This window comes from Gallinula chloropus (assembly GCF_964237585.1).
Source record: "Gallinula chloropus genome assembly, chromosome: 15".
NCBI lineage: Eukaryota > Metazoa > Chordata > Aves > Gruiformes > Rallidae > Gallinula > Gallinula chloropus.
Genome location: NC_140100.1, coordinates 10,465,742 through 10,480,637, shown reverse-complemented (window position 1 = coordinate 10,480,637; position 14,896 = coordinate 10,465,742). Strand labels below are relative to the sequence as shown.

General features: G+C 41.4%; 1 protein-coding gene across 1 annotated transcript in view; it reads left to right on the top strand.

Moving 5' to 3' along the window:
* Nucleotides 1-14,896, top strand: part of OTOA (otoancorin) — a gene marked incomplete at both ends in the record, with an annotated part of 42,452 nt that overhangs the window by 8,642 nt on the left and 18,914 nt on the right. The window contains 11 exons of the mRNA XM_084270940.1: nt 2,106-2,229; nt 2,617-2,832; nt 3,370-3,537; nt 3,852-3,992; nt 4,569-4,624; nt 4,982-5,099; nt 5,520-5,593; nt 7,045-7,180; nt 8,513-8,703; nt 10,824-10,917; nt 12,034-12,157. Coding sequence (XP_084127066.1) covers nt 2,106-2,229; nt 2,617-2,832; nt 3,370-3,537; nt 3,852-3,992; nt 4,569-4,624; nt 4,982-5,099; nt 5,520-5,593; nt 7,045-7,180; nt 8,513-8,703; nt 10,824-10,917; nt 12,034-12,157 — 1,442 coding nt within the window. The remainder of the gene's footprint in view (nt 1-2,105; nt 2,230-2,616; nt 2,833-3,369; nt 3,538-3,851; nt 3,993-4,568; nt 4,625-4,981; nt 5,100-5,519; nt 5,594-7,044; nt 7,181-8,512; nt 8,704-10,823; nt 10,918-12,033; nt 12,158-14,896) is intronic.

Sequence of the window (14,896 nt, the reverse complement as noted above, 5' to 3'; positions counted from 1 at the left end):
TCACAGAAGATGGAGGAGTTTTGTGTAGATCGTGTTGCAGTTGGGGTTAAAGGAGGAGATTTTAGCTCATGCCAGCCATGACTGCAAGTGATTCTTAGCTGACATCGGTGTCACTGAGGAGGTTGCAAAGGGAAGATGTGCAAGGCCCATCCTGCTGCCCTCTTTATGTCCCACAGAGTGGAGATGAGCCACGTTTAAATCTGTGTACACTGGAAGCAGCATTTTCAGCGCTGTGGAATCAGCACCAAACTCACTTTAAAATAATAAAAGCCCAAAATAAGCCACTTTCACTCATAAATATGCCATGAACGTGAGTATCTGCAAGAAAGTGCTGTATTCCACATTTACATTTACACTGTCATGTAAATGGATGTATTTAGTCCCAAGACACTGCTGTCTGGAGTTTCCTTGGGGGATACCTAGAATTTTAAATTGATGGGGAATATGCTTTATGGCTTCAGAGCTCCTGTCATGATTGCAGTGTAACTGACTGACTTCCATAAAGTATCACTGATCATCAAAGATGTAAGCAAGGGGAGAATTATGCCCACACTCTAAATTTCAATGTCAGAAATCTTAAAAATTATTTTACTACTCCTCATGAGAGGTGCCACATTCTCACAGATGAGAGAAGTGTCATGCTCTGCAATCCCTAATATATTCCATTTTTACAACACGCTTATTTTATATTACCCATTTTAACCATACTGATGATTTAAATGCACTTTTACTTCAAGAAGTAGTATTATTCATTGCTGCTAATCCCAAAGGAGAGGAAGAGCTCTCAGTGGCTATGCAATAATGCATCAGAAGGTAATTATTTGTTATAAAAATGCAGTTATAGATGTTTCTTTGATTTGTGTGTTAGTTTGGTGATGTCTCACGAGTTCAGATGGGCTGCTGAAGCAGTGTTTTCTTACAACGCAATGCAGGTTGTTGTTGAGGAATAGAGGAACTAAAATCTAAGCCTTTCTGTGGAACAGAATTTGTGACAGTGGGGCAGCATTGTCCACTGTTGATTTAGTTCACATCTGGGCATTATTGCCTGGACTCTACCTGTGCTTGAATCATTGAATTGCTAAAAGCCTGAGACCTTCCCAGCAGAAACCTGGGCTTAGGCCACATCTGTGTGGGTTCTTGTCCTCTGTAACTTTTGAAAGCAAAGGCTAGGAGTTTACAGGGACAGGGGACTTATCCAGGCTTCCTACAAACAAATTAATCACCCTCAGTATAGAGTTAAGGTCCAGAGAGAACTCTACATGGTTCAGAGCTTCTTTGCAGGGCTGCAGGAATGGCAGTAAATCAGCACAAGGCAGAAGGCCACCCAGAGCAGGCTCTTACCCTTGGGGTACAGCTCTTCTCTCTGCTATGGCTCTGGCTGTGCTCTACAGAGGGTAATGAAAATGCTGACTTAAATATTACAAAGTGGAGAAAAATGAGCTCCACCTCTGGTTCACAACACTGACTGCCTTGCAAACTGCTGTGCTGGCTCAACCAAGGCCGTGAAGGAACCTCAGTGTGTTTCTCCTGGCCAGTTTTGAGTTGGACAAGTCTCCATCCGTGGGCCAGTGGTGTGTGTGGTGTGAAATGACAGCAAGCTTTGTTTAAACCTGAAAAACTAAAGAGACTGTGTAATGCTCTAGCTGCTGCCCTGACACGTGAATGAGTTATGTTGCTTGTGAAACCCAAGCAGCATTTAGAGTTCAAAACATCCAATCAATCCAGATAAGAACTCAGCAAGTCACTTCTAGAGGCTTACTTGGCCCTCCATCCTTTTCAAGGCAGAGATTATACTGCAAATTCTGCCAAGGGGAGTGGAGCTGTTAGCTGGGAAAATCCAGCCATGGACAAACAGAACCAGGAAAGTTAAATTTTTGACAGCACAAGCAGTTTGGGTAGAGTTCAGCTGAGAACAGATAACTGTGTATGTCTCATACCACATCTCAGGCCGTGTGGAGGTTTAAAGTTTGCAGTTTCAGGCACTAGTGACAGAAATGACTTGAGTTTTGAGCACAAGCAGGGTATGCCATACTGTATTTCAGTTTCCTGAGGGCGACACCTTTTATGTCAGAAGTTACCTAATGTCTTGTCTTCTCTCCAACCAGGCTGGGTTTATTGGTTTGCTTTTATGATGACATGGAACAGATGGATGCTGCTGTGGCCCGGGCTTTACTCCATCAAATGATTAAATGCAATCAATTGAGAGGTTACCAGGCTGAGGTTCAGAAGGTGGGTGCAGTGCTCGTTCTTCTTGCATAACCTAATCCTGAAAGCAGAGGAGGAGGGACTTTCTCCTGGAATTTGGAAAGAAAATAGTGAAAAATGACTGGGATCCAGGAAATAAGTGAAACTAGTTCTCGATCGTATAATGTGATGAATAAAAGCCTACTGGGGGAGGGGGTTGCACACTGCTAAGTCTTTTCTCATTCTGTTTCCTCCTGTTCCATATTCCTTTGACAACTGTGGTTCTATTTTTGAATTTTTATGAAGTGTGTGGTCAATAAATACTTGCCAATGCCTATTCCAGAAACTCCAGCTAAAGTTTTGGGTGAAAATGAGAATTAGTTCTTGGCAGATTTTTATTTTCCATCTGCTTTTTTTTTCTTTTCCTTTCAGCTCAAATCTCAACTCCTGAGCATTGCCATGCAAAACCAGACACTGAATGATATCCTTGGGTCTCTGTCTGATGCCGTGGTTGGGCTGACTTCAAGTCAGCTGGAATCTTTGTCACCTGAAGCAGTGCATAATGCTATTGCAACATTAAACCAAGTCTCTGGGTGGGCAAAAAGCCAAGTTATGATTTTATCCAGTAAATATGTCTCTTCTGAAAAGGTACCTCTGGTAACAGGTCTCCTACCTTCTGTTTTTAAAAGTGAAATGGCTTTTTCTCAGTGATAACCATAGATTTTGAAAAGTTCAGTACAAAACTTCTTTTTAGTACTGCTATTAGTCTGAAATTGTTGTTTAAGTTAAATAGAAACACCCCAGACTGTACCTCCCGAAATGGTTCTCTGCTGATAGAAAGACTATTTGCATTTGGCAGCTGTATATGTTAATTGGTCTGTATCACTGCCCTAGGCAGAATTTGAATCATCAGAGAGCCCAGGCTATATATTACTCTACAATGTAATGGAAGGAATCGGGGGCCTCTCTGAAGTTACAGAACAGGGAGCCTGAGACAATTGTCACATTTGTTCCCTGTGCAGTCAGGTCTGAATTGAAAGAAATCTGAGGAAAGTGCATCTCCAGGCAAGAAATGTGTTAAGTAGTCAAGAATAATAGTTCTGATTTATTTATTATCTTTTGCTTTTAAATGTATCTGCTGTTGTCAAGCCAGAAACCATTCTGTTTGTGCTGTTTCCTCCACAGGTTCTATCGTTTTATAATGTTAGTCAAATGGGAGCATTGGTAACTGGTGTCAGCACCCAGTCACTCTACAGCATGAACCCAAAGGAGCTTTCTCAGGTTATTCGAGGTGCAACATCCCAATACTTACCTGACTTGTTGCCTGCACAACAGCAAGGGATCCTCAGGAAGGTGATTATTAACTTGAGTGTGTAGCAGGCTCTTTCTGCAGAAGAGCACAATAACTGGTTACACAGAGTGTGATTTAAAATGTTGTCACTGAGATATGTGTTGTAGCTCACTGGTTAGTATCTCCAGTGTTTTTTCTGAACACAAAGTACATTTTGAGGGCTGGCTCTTGCTTAGTCCTGTGGCATTTTTAATACTGTCATGTTTTTCCTTTATCTTCTTAAGAGAAATATTACACAGAACAGAAAGAAGGGCAAATCCTGTAAATCTGGGCATCCATTCTGAAATGCCATGTATTTATCTGTTCCTCTTTTTAGATAGCTGCATCTGGAGATTTTTCTTCATCAGTCAAAGATATACAAGGAGCTTTCTTTAAAGAAATATCTCTTTTTGATTTATGGAAGCAGACTGGATATAATTCTTCAATGATGAAAGAAAAAGAACTAAGAAGAAGCCAGGTAAAAATTATCTTGTAGTTCCCATTCCACTGCAATTTAGTATGATGGGACAATAGGAAAAGGGTTGTAATGCATATGTTTTCAAATAACACAGTTAAAAGGAAGGAACTGCCTCAAATATATCCTGATGTAAAGGTCACTTAGAGCCTAGGCAGCATTATGAGATAGAAAGGGAGGCATTAATATCCTGAGTTTAAAAGCCTTCAGAATTCTGCCACATAGGTTTTCTCTCTCCAGTACTGGACACTAGACATTTGCAGGTACAGTCAGCCCTTTGGCTCTTTCCAGAGAGAGGTGACGTTGGACCAGATAATCTCCAGAGGTTCCCTCAAACCTGAATTATTCTGTGGCTGTGTGCCATGAACAGGTTTAACATTGTCCTGTAGCCAGTGATGTCTTGTCTTGTGAAGAAGAAATTCAGCACTGGATTCTAAATGTTTTGGTTGGACAAACTGGGCCATAGAAACACCTTTAGAATACAGAAGAGACTTAAGCATAGAAAAACCTCACAGTAGTGAGTGCTCTTACAGCTGAATTACCTAAGCTTAACTTTAAATGTGGTGGGTTTTATTCCAGGCTTTGTATCTGTATGAACTACTGTCAAAGAAAAGCTCTCCTGTTGACCTGCTGAGGTATGGATAATAGTCTCTCTTGAAAGGGAGGTTAAGTATAGTTTTCTGATGAGAGTGATGTGGGGGTAAACGTGAATGCTGTGTGGTTATTTTGTACTGCCTTATACTTACTCACTTGGTACCATAGGATAATTCACCTTCCTCATTAAAAAGGGTCTCCAAATCCAAAAATTGGATTAAAGCATTGCAGAGGTTTTGGTTTTAAGGTTCAGTCAATATTTTTCAATGTGATTACATTTTCACTTTCACCTTCCTTTGGATTACAAGAGAAGGGAAAGGGAGAGACCAGTGGTAGTGGGGGTTTAGGACTACAACCTCCTCAAATATTCAGAAACTGAACTTTGCTTTCCCTATCAGCACAGGACAGCTTGTGAAAGGAGTAACTTGTCGACACATTGAAAGTATGGGCACAGACCTTTTCTTAAACACTTACAAATTCTTTGAAAAGAATCTTCATCTGCTTTCTCCCTATCAGGTAAAACAAAAAAAAACAAACAAAGAAGCAAAGACTTTGTGTACATGAACATACTACCCAATATCCAAACTGTGGGTAACTTAGAGATGGTGCATTCTATTTTCTTTTTATATCTTTTTTTTTCCCCAAAATCTTGTGTGTGAGCTTGTCTGTTAACATATTCCATTTCAATCTTCTATGTGTGAATTCATCTGTTCCTGTACTGCATTTTGACAATTTCATTTATCACTTAAAAATTTCATCTCTAATGTCTACAAAGGAACTCTAAACTACTTTTAAAAGCCAAAGAAAATAGTTTTCTGAAGATAATGTGCACAGCTTTATATATGGTAATTTATAAACTGTAATAAAGAAACTATATTTTCATTATGCCTCAAAATTTCCAAACGCTTAAGGTCTAAAGATTTGTGTTGCTTTTAGGTTAATTGTCTGGCTTGGAAGTTTTGGAAAGTCTCCAATGCCTCTATTCCTCCCTTCCTCTTACTGGTGCTCCCGTAAGTTACAACTTCTGACAGCTTCAGTTACTGTGTTTGTAGCAGTTCAGAGCACTTCTTTAGTAACTTCTTCAGTCCTAAGGAAGCTGATGGCTCAAACAAATGCTAATTTATAAAAAACAGTCACTGACTGTACCCAAAATCTGTCTCAGGTGCAGGTTGGTAACACCTGATGTCTCAGGACAGCCCATTTTGGTCACAATTACAGGTATTTTGCATCCTTGGAATCAGCCCCCTCAAAGCGCTCTGTGTGTAGGCTGAATCTTGGTGCAATGATGTGGCAGCAATGAAAAAGCTTTTACTGCTGAAGTCATCTAAAGGAAAGGGCTCAATTTGTTGGGCTTTACTGAGCATAATTGTTTAAAATCAAAAACCACTTTAGTGTAGTTTATGCTGGATTTTTGCTCTTTTTTCTCCCTCTCCCCCTTGGTTGTGAGATTTGCTTTGTTTATTTGTTTGGGTTATTTGGGGGGTTTTTTTGAGTGGATATGGAACACAAAGCCATTGGGTTCTGGCCAAGCATGTTGCTCTGCATGGTTACAAACTCTTCAATGCATTTAAAGACATTTTTCAAGTTAGCAAAACATTGCATTATATAAATAGCCAAGTAATATTTTCCTTAGAAAAAAATTGTACATTGATAGCAACTCCTGAATTGAGCAACTTGTTAATTCCCCTTTTCTCCCCTTATTTCTTTTTTCCTACATGCTTAAAGGGATGAAAGGGAATGAGAACTAGTCTTTTCCTGGAAAACTGGAAAAAAAGAAAAAAAAAAGGATTCAGTATGAGAAGTCACTGCTGTACTTAAAAACAATAAAATAATAATAGAAAGACCTTAATACAAGATTTTCTGCAAGCTGCAGCACTAAGTTATTTGGCCAGCAATTGCACATTGTTTGTTCAGGGCCATCAGAAGCTGCCAGTGCTCCTGCTTACAAACCCCAGTAAGGCTGGGCTTGCACAGCTCTGGGATTTCTATTTGCAAAGGCTGCCTGCCACTCTGGGTGGAGAAGAACATTATTTGGTGAATTTGTCAGGTCGTCTTGGGCTTTGATGAAAAGGAAAGCTACATTAATGCTACTTGCCCTTAACTCACCCACCACATCTTCATTCATCAGAGAATTATTCCTAATGAAAAGGAGAAAGAGGGAAAGCTTCTGAACTGTAGACAGTCTTATTTCATATGATATTAGAGCAACTCAGAGCACCTTCACCCACTTGCAGCTATTTATAACTCTTAGCCATTGTTTTTTTGATGTGCTGATGAACTGGAAGAAAAGATGTTCAAGTAAGGTGTGGATTGATTGTAGCTTTTCTGTCCTGTCTGGTTCACAATTTTTCAAGCTCAGACTTGTCTCTAAATTTTTCAATCAACACATATTTTAAGGGTGTGGTTATGGGTGTATGAGGGTCAGGTTTATATTCTGAGGCTGTCTGAATTCTTTCTGCAGGACTGAGTACCTGGAGTATGTCTCAGGCCCTTTGTGTGTCCCTTTCATTGAAAGGCTGGGGAAGACAGAATTGCACCTTTTGAATCCAAACCTTCACAAAAGGAACGCTGTCCTGCAAAAAATACAGGAGTGTTTGGTATGTGTGGCTAGAAAGGGTCAGCAGGGGAGGGGGAGCTGCAGAAAAAGCAATCTGTAATTAGCCACTGACAATTCCAAACTAAGTGAGAGTGGTTGAGTAGTTTTCTCTTCCTTTTTTGTCATGTGGTGCATCACAGAGTTATCCTGCCTACTTGTACTCTCTGGTCCACATGCCCAGGCTCGTGGTCTCTTCTGTACAGACAGCAACCTGAGACACAAGCTCTCCTGCTCTGTGTCTTCCTTCCTGGGGAGGCTCAGGTTGTCCCAGTCAGTTCAGTGTGACCAGCAATGGCATTTCATAGAATCACAGAATCACAGACTGGTCTGGGTTGGAAGGGACCCCAAGGATCACAGAGCTCCAACCCTCTGCCACAGGCAGGGCCACCAACCTCCAGGCCTGGAGCTACACAAGGTTGCCCAGGGCCCCATCCAACCTGGCCTTGAACAGCCCCAGGAATGGGGCATCCACCCCCTCTCTGGGCAGCCTGTTCCAGCCCCTCACCACTCTCTCTGTAAAAAACTTCCCACCTAATATCTAATTTAAACCTTCCTTCAATCCATCCCCCTTGTCCTGCCATTATCTACCCTTTTAAAAAGTTGATTCCCCTCCTGTTTATAAGCTCCCTTCAGGTACTTTAAGGCTGCAATTTCATGAGAACACATCACAACACTCACGGAGTGCCTTGCCAGTCAAACCCACAACAGCCATCTGTACCTGGAGCTGTTCCCCCTTGCTGAAGCGGTGCTGGCTCTGTAGAGCTGGGTGAGGCTCGGGAAGCTCCATGGGAAAGGTGGTGGTACCAGGAGGATTTTGTGACTTCTGCTGTCTGGGAGCTGCAGCAGTCACCAGTTTTTAGGGGAAAATAGTTGTTTGATGTAGCTGTGAATATTCATGTCCTTATACATACTAACCAGCCCTATAATCCCCAGTGTTTTGGCAGCTGCTCAAGAAACCCCTCGGAGCTAAGCCTGCTGACAGCTAGAGCTGCCAGGCAGAACTGCACCACCTCTGCAGGTGTTGGGTGGTCACCTGGATGGAGAGATTGCAGCAGGAGATTGACTTTTATTTCTTCAACGTGTGCTTCAAGATAGAATAAAGAATACACTGAAAGCTCTGACAGGTGCTTATCAAATAGCACTGATTGCATTGGCAAAAGCAAAAAGCATAAGGTAGTCTCAGCAGAAACTGAAGATTAAGTTGCCAGTGCAAACCGTTGAGTCTTTGTTCCCTGAAGGATCACAGGGCTTAAATGTGTTGTGATGCAGTTGAGTGGTACAGGGCAAGAGCCAAGATTAGCTCTGCTAACAAGGTAAATGCTTCTTGCTTCAGAACGGCTCCATTGCTGATGAATATGATGTTGACCTACTTGGAAATCTAATCTGCCACTTACCTCCAGCCTTTCTACATGGCAAAGTGTCCCTGAAGGCAATGGCCTCAGCCCTTCAGCAGCTCAAACTCTGCCAGCAGCTCAGCCACGAGCAGAAGACTGAAATTAAATACAAACTCCTCGAGTTATATGGGTAAGGTATTAGATACACCTCCTTGCCTGTGCTCACGGTGAAGCCATGTAAATACCACCCGTTGGCTTTGCCCAGACAGAACTGCAAGGGAAAACACAAAGCAGCTTCTGTCAGGGGCCGAGCATGGGCTTTCTGTCCACTAGAATGACATTTCTGTTCTTGTGTGTAATGTGATAACAGTGGAACAAAACACAACCCCAGGGACACACTGTGTGATTCCAGTCCCAGAGAAAAAGGAGGGAAAGTGTTATGTTTGAGGAGGGGCAGGCAAGAGGACTGTCTGGTGTGGCAAAGGGTGTCATAGGTAAAGAAGAGCTCAGGAATGCAAAGAATGGGAAAATGTAAATGGGATACCCAGTGTGCTGGTGTGAGAAGGGAGATAAACACCACTGCAAGCACCTGTGGCAATGGGAGAGAGCTGGAAAAGAAGCAGAGGGATATAAAGGTCAATCAACTTGAAGCAGCAAAGCGGACAGCATGTTAGATGTCATTAATGACTCTGATTAGGAGGCTGATTGAAACCACATTGCTGTAGCAGTCATGCAAAAACCAAAGCTGTCCTCTATCTAGCAAGAATATACTGTTTCTCTCTTGCATTGTCTCTCAGAAGTATGGTGTGTTTGAAAAGGGACACTGCTCAGTCTCTAACCATCCCTTCAGCCCCAAACTCTGTCACTTGATCCACTTCATCATTTTAGTTATTCATTCAGCTCTCTCCTAGTCAGCATTTTGCTGGTAATGGAATAGATGTATTTCCACCCGATCCTCTCCCTGCATTAATCTTAATACAGATCCATTTTATTGAATCATGGCACACAATGCTAAAGAATACCTTATTTTATTTTGTTTTATTTTATTTAGAACATATTTGTCAAGTCAAATGTCATTGTAGTGGAGCAACAAACCAAATGAAGTTTTCTGTAAGAACATACACTAGTGACAGATTTGGTACCACCATCACCTTAAGGTTCTCTCAGGCTGAAAATGGTTTATCCAGGTGCTTCTTCTGTCCCACACAAACTGGGTTGGCCAACATCTATCAGATTTGTGTCAAACAAACAGGCCAGTACAGCTACATACATTGAAACAACCAGAACCACTCAGAGCTGAACCTGGATTTAATTTTGAAGACCTGAAATTCCTGCGAATAATTTAGCAATGGATTTCAGGAGATGTGCTACCTATCATAGAATTGATGTCTCATACAGAAATGACAGAGGTGTCATTAGATGTGGTTCTCCAAGGCATTAGATCTGCCTTCCATAACTCCTGACATGGCAGGTGAATGAAATAGCAGACAGTAGCAATACAGAGCTGGATTGGATTTAAATCTTCAGCCCATCACCTATGTGTTTTATTTTTCTAACCTTTAGTTTCCAAAAGGCACCATTAGCAGCAGACTGGTACCACACAGAGTTATTTCTGAAGTTGTTTAGTGAACTCTGATCTTTTCAGAATGAGGGGAAACCTGTCCCAAGTGTGTATGGACCCTTCTCAGAAGTGTTGAGCACTCACAGCTCCTGCTGAAACCAGGGAGAGTTATAGTTGCCCAAGACCAATGAAAACCAGCCCCTGTGCACTTGAAAGTAGCTAAATAATAGAATAGAGAAAGCTTGTTTTACATGTATAAGCAAGTACTGGCAAGCATTGCCTGCTTGAAATATTAGCCACACCAGTCCTTAGGATAAGATTCTTGTAAAAAGGATGGCTTCAGGTTTGGTCATGAGGTTTCAACTTCTCTTCCTCTCAAGTGGTATCACTTTGCAGACAACTACTGTGGTATGAATCGGATATAAAATGGTAAATTTTCTTTTAAAAACTGAATTACTTCTCCTTGCTTGAACACTGAGTGCTAACAATGACTGGTGACAGAGAGAGACATCTCCCTGGCCACAGTGTTCAAAGGCTTTCTCTGAATGTACCGAGAATTCCATCAATGCCTGGTGTATCACAGGGAGATGAGAAAATCCAATTCAATGCTAATAAGCATGAACAATCACAATGGCATAGAAGTGTTTGTGTTTCCTGTATGATACAGGATAAGACAAGTTCTGAAGTTTTAGTGTAGTTTTGATTGCAAACTTTCTTCATTAATATAATTTTCCAAAATATTTCTCCAGCTCCCCAAGCAACTGGACAGCTGAAACATCATTAGATGTTGGACCATTCATAGCTCTGCTGTCAAAAGGGGAATTAAACATCCTTGCAGAAAAGGTATGTTTTAATTAATTTTTTAATTTGTGAAAGATAATGTAGGAATTTGAATTTGTGAATGTCAGAATGCAGTCTAAATTATGTAACCCCAATGCCAAACTAGGTAAAGAGTTCTCTTGGCAAGGATCCACGTGTTCATGTTTCACATGTTCTTGACTCCATCAACATTTCTGAGATTTCTTCTTGAAAGTAAATGCAATGTAAACAATTATTTGCACACATTCAGTGTTCATTGTGCATTGCCATGTTGGGAAAAAAAAAAAAGCTGCATTTATAGTGATTCAGACTCAAACCTTTTTAGTACTTTACACCTTGCAGTGTCGTTTCCTCCATTCCCTTGCCTTCCAACCATAAAAGTTATGTTTCTTATCCTGTTAATCATGGGATCATACTGATCAAATTAGCATTTACTCATGTGGTCCTTTGCCCTAGGGCCAGCGTAGCACACATAACAATAACTGATAGCCTCAGCATTGCACTTTGTTGTTTCTTTGCCCTCTTTAGTTCTTATAATTTTATATTTTTATGTGCTAGAATGAGGAATTCATTCTTCAGCAGAAATATGTGAGCACAGTCAGCAACTTTCATTCAGGAGATAATGCTTATACTTGACCAAACAGAACAGGAGCCTTCAACTGAAGGGAAGGTGTCTGGCTGGGTGCAGGGAGGAGGTTAAAAAAAAGCCTAAAAAAGGTGAACAGGTTCAAGTTATTTCTCATAATTTAATTGTCAATTCTTACACTTCTCTGGCAAACATAAAACAAATGAAACAAAGTGCTTTCCATACTGCATGTATGGACATGGGGGAACTCATTGCTACAGGAGGGTCTGGGTGCAGCCTCCAGACAGGCAGTGCTCAACTGGTGCCAGAAGCTGGGAGGACGTGCAAGAGAGAATATCACTGCCTTGTTTCTAATTTTTGTCCCCTGAAACATATGCTGTGTTGACCTTTCAGTAGCAGCCAGTTTACTGTCCTCTTCTGAAGCATCTGCAGGGGTAGGAAGGAGGCTGAGCTGTCCTTAACCCCTGCTTTGCTGAGGCCTGCACCAATCCGTCTCTGCAAACTGATTTGTTTTAAAAGGGAGAAGTGTCATTTATTCTTTCTTTCTTTTGAAGTTCCCTGATACCATTTTACAAATAACAAAGACAGTTGGGATGATTTCTTCAGCTGAAGAGCTTCTATCAACTGTATTTGAGTCTCTGTCCACTGCCAACACCGAACCACCTCTCACCAGACCTGGTCAGTATTTCACCCTCTGTCTCTGCAAAGTGCCACAGTTACAATGGTGCCATGTTGGGCCGGGACAGTACAGTTCAAACAGACTTTTGGTTTCATTTTGTCATCAAATACATTCTGAGAAGCTGGACAATAAAATGTAAAGCAGTGAGTAATGTAGAGGTTCAGACATTTAGCAAAAAAACCCCAAAACCTGAGTGTCTTCATTCTGTTGCCTGTGGGCTGATGTACTGACCGGTTGCTGCAGCACTTAATTTCATTACAGGATTGCATGCTTAAGCATCCCCTGGAATGTGCCTGAGTGCACAAAAGAAAAGATGAATTATTAGAATTAGAGGGGTTTGTTTTATTTTTCCTTTTTCTTGTAATTTATTTTTAATTTCCTCTGTAATCTAGCTGAAAATCCTTGAATTAAAAAGCCGTGAAGGTGACAAGTTACTGCTATGTCCAAGGATTGCATGTAGTAATCCTTTGCCAGACATGAGCATATGTTGACTTGGCTGTTCTTAAATCTGACATTGGTGGCACTGTGTTTTGTCTGTCCAAATGGACAGTTTGTTGTAATCTAAGAGGTATTTTAATTAGCAAGCTAATCTTTGAGTATCTCAGGTGACAAACGGATTTTTTGCTTTATATAAGGCACATATTTGGCCATATTCTGTTGGTACAATAGCTGTGTTCTTTCGCTGACTTGAAATTCACCCAGGCAGACGTTTCAGGTTGTGGAAAGCATCCCTGCTGTGGGTGAGGCTTTTGGAAGAACAGACAGGATTTTAGACCCCCAAAATTTCAGGGAGTTCAGGACTGTCTGCTTTGGCCTTTGGATGTCTCCCCATTGGTTCTGTGCCGAAGAGAATAGAGATCCAAGCTCTCAGCAAGCCCTGAGCCACCATGGGAATCCATCAGCGGCTCTGAATGAGGACTGCATGTCTTGGGAATGATCTTGCTCCTGATAATCCTCTGTTCATATACAGAGAGGCAGAGGGCGTGTTACAGAGCTGCATTTTTGCATAGCTGGGAAAAATAGCATGACCTCTGCTGCTCAGAGGAGTCAACACACAATTGTTGTGCTCTAAAACAGCAGGCTTGAGGTGGGAGAATAGAGGAGTGTTACTCTGGCTGTGTGTATGAAATTCACTCTTCCTTCAACGAGCCATGGGATCACAAACTATTTCTTTAGACATGGGCTGTAGAACTAAAGGCTCAGCATCAGGTGTTTCCATGTGCTTGTGTCCTTGCCTGTGCTTTTTTTACACCTCTGGCTTGCAACAACGTGAATCCCAGTGACTTCTCTAACCAGACTAACTCATGTCCAGTGCAGTTGCAGAGCTCTCTCACCTGCATTGCAAGAGCAGCATAAACCTATCAGTGAAGCTCATGATCTTTGTCAAAGGATAACGGGGCTCCACAGCTATGGAGGCTTTTTGTTCTTCTCTTGGGGTGTATGAGCTCAACTGGAGACCAGGAGATGTAAAATTGTAGGATTGTTTGTTATAGTCTAAGAAATCCTTCTGCAGTCCAAGTGTGGTATTGAAGTTCTGTTACAAACATCATCTTAACTCCACACAATTCACACGGTGGTTTCAATAAGGAATGAAGTTTTATGGCTGGTTTGTAAATCACTAGAAAATTGGGGTTTATGAAAATGGCTCTAGGAAAACACTGATGCTCTTCATGCCACCGACCTGCTACTTTACATGTCTCCCAGTCCATTTGTGATCTACTATTAATAACATGGCAGTTAGCAGTGACAGAGTCCTTACTTCTTTGTCTGCATCAAGATAAAAACAAAGCTGGTGCTTATAAGGCAAGATGGAGCATATGAGGCAAAACTCAGGAGTCATGTGTCCAAGATGCTACCTGAATGCAGCAGCAGTGCTGGAAAAAGAATTCAAGTTAGGTACCTCACTAACTGATATGTTGTAATATATTATATATATAAGTTCTTCATCAAACTAAATGTGATTATACAGCAGAAGGAAGAGTGACGTATTGTTGGATAGAGGAAGCAAAGCCAGGAGCCCAATTAGAACATCCCTCTGTAATCACACCAATGTATCTGGTGTGTTCAAATAATGAAATCAGTGCTTTTTTCCAAGAATACAAATTATTAGGTTTTCAGGACTCGGGAATGGCACTGCCTTGAGTCTGGTGGGTAGTATTTACATGAGAAAAGCTGACCTTTTGCAGCAGGGAAAAGTGAAACAATGCAGCTGCTGGAGAGGGCAGCATAAAGGGGGAGCAGAACATCAGCTGGTACAGTGGAAGCTGAACAACGTTTTCGTTTGCTCAACAGATTCAATCTTTTCAGTGTTCTACCCACTGCTGCAGCTTCCTTTGATGCAAATAAATCCCTCCACTGCCTCCTTTCAAAGTACAAATCTACTTTGTACATCCTAGCTTTAATTTATTTATCTGGGGGGGGGCTTAGCTCAGGCACAGCATCTGTGAAATTCTTGCTTTTTACTCATAATGACTGTATCTGAAGACATGTAGGGATTATTTGGTTTAGATAATTATTTAATAAGGTTTTCCTAAATTAGTGACAGGAGAGAGAGCAGTAAGCAGCTACATTAGGATTCTAATTTCTGCTTTCCATCAATATTAGAGGGAGATTACGCCAACAAAGACCAGGATTTGCTAAAACACACAATGGAAACTGTCTTGTTTGATCATGCATAGGGCCAGAACCTGACCCTAAATAAGATTTTTTTTAAATGGAGTTTGTCTGTCCAAACAGTT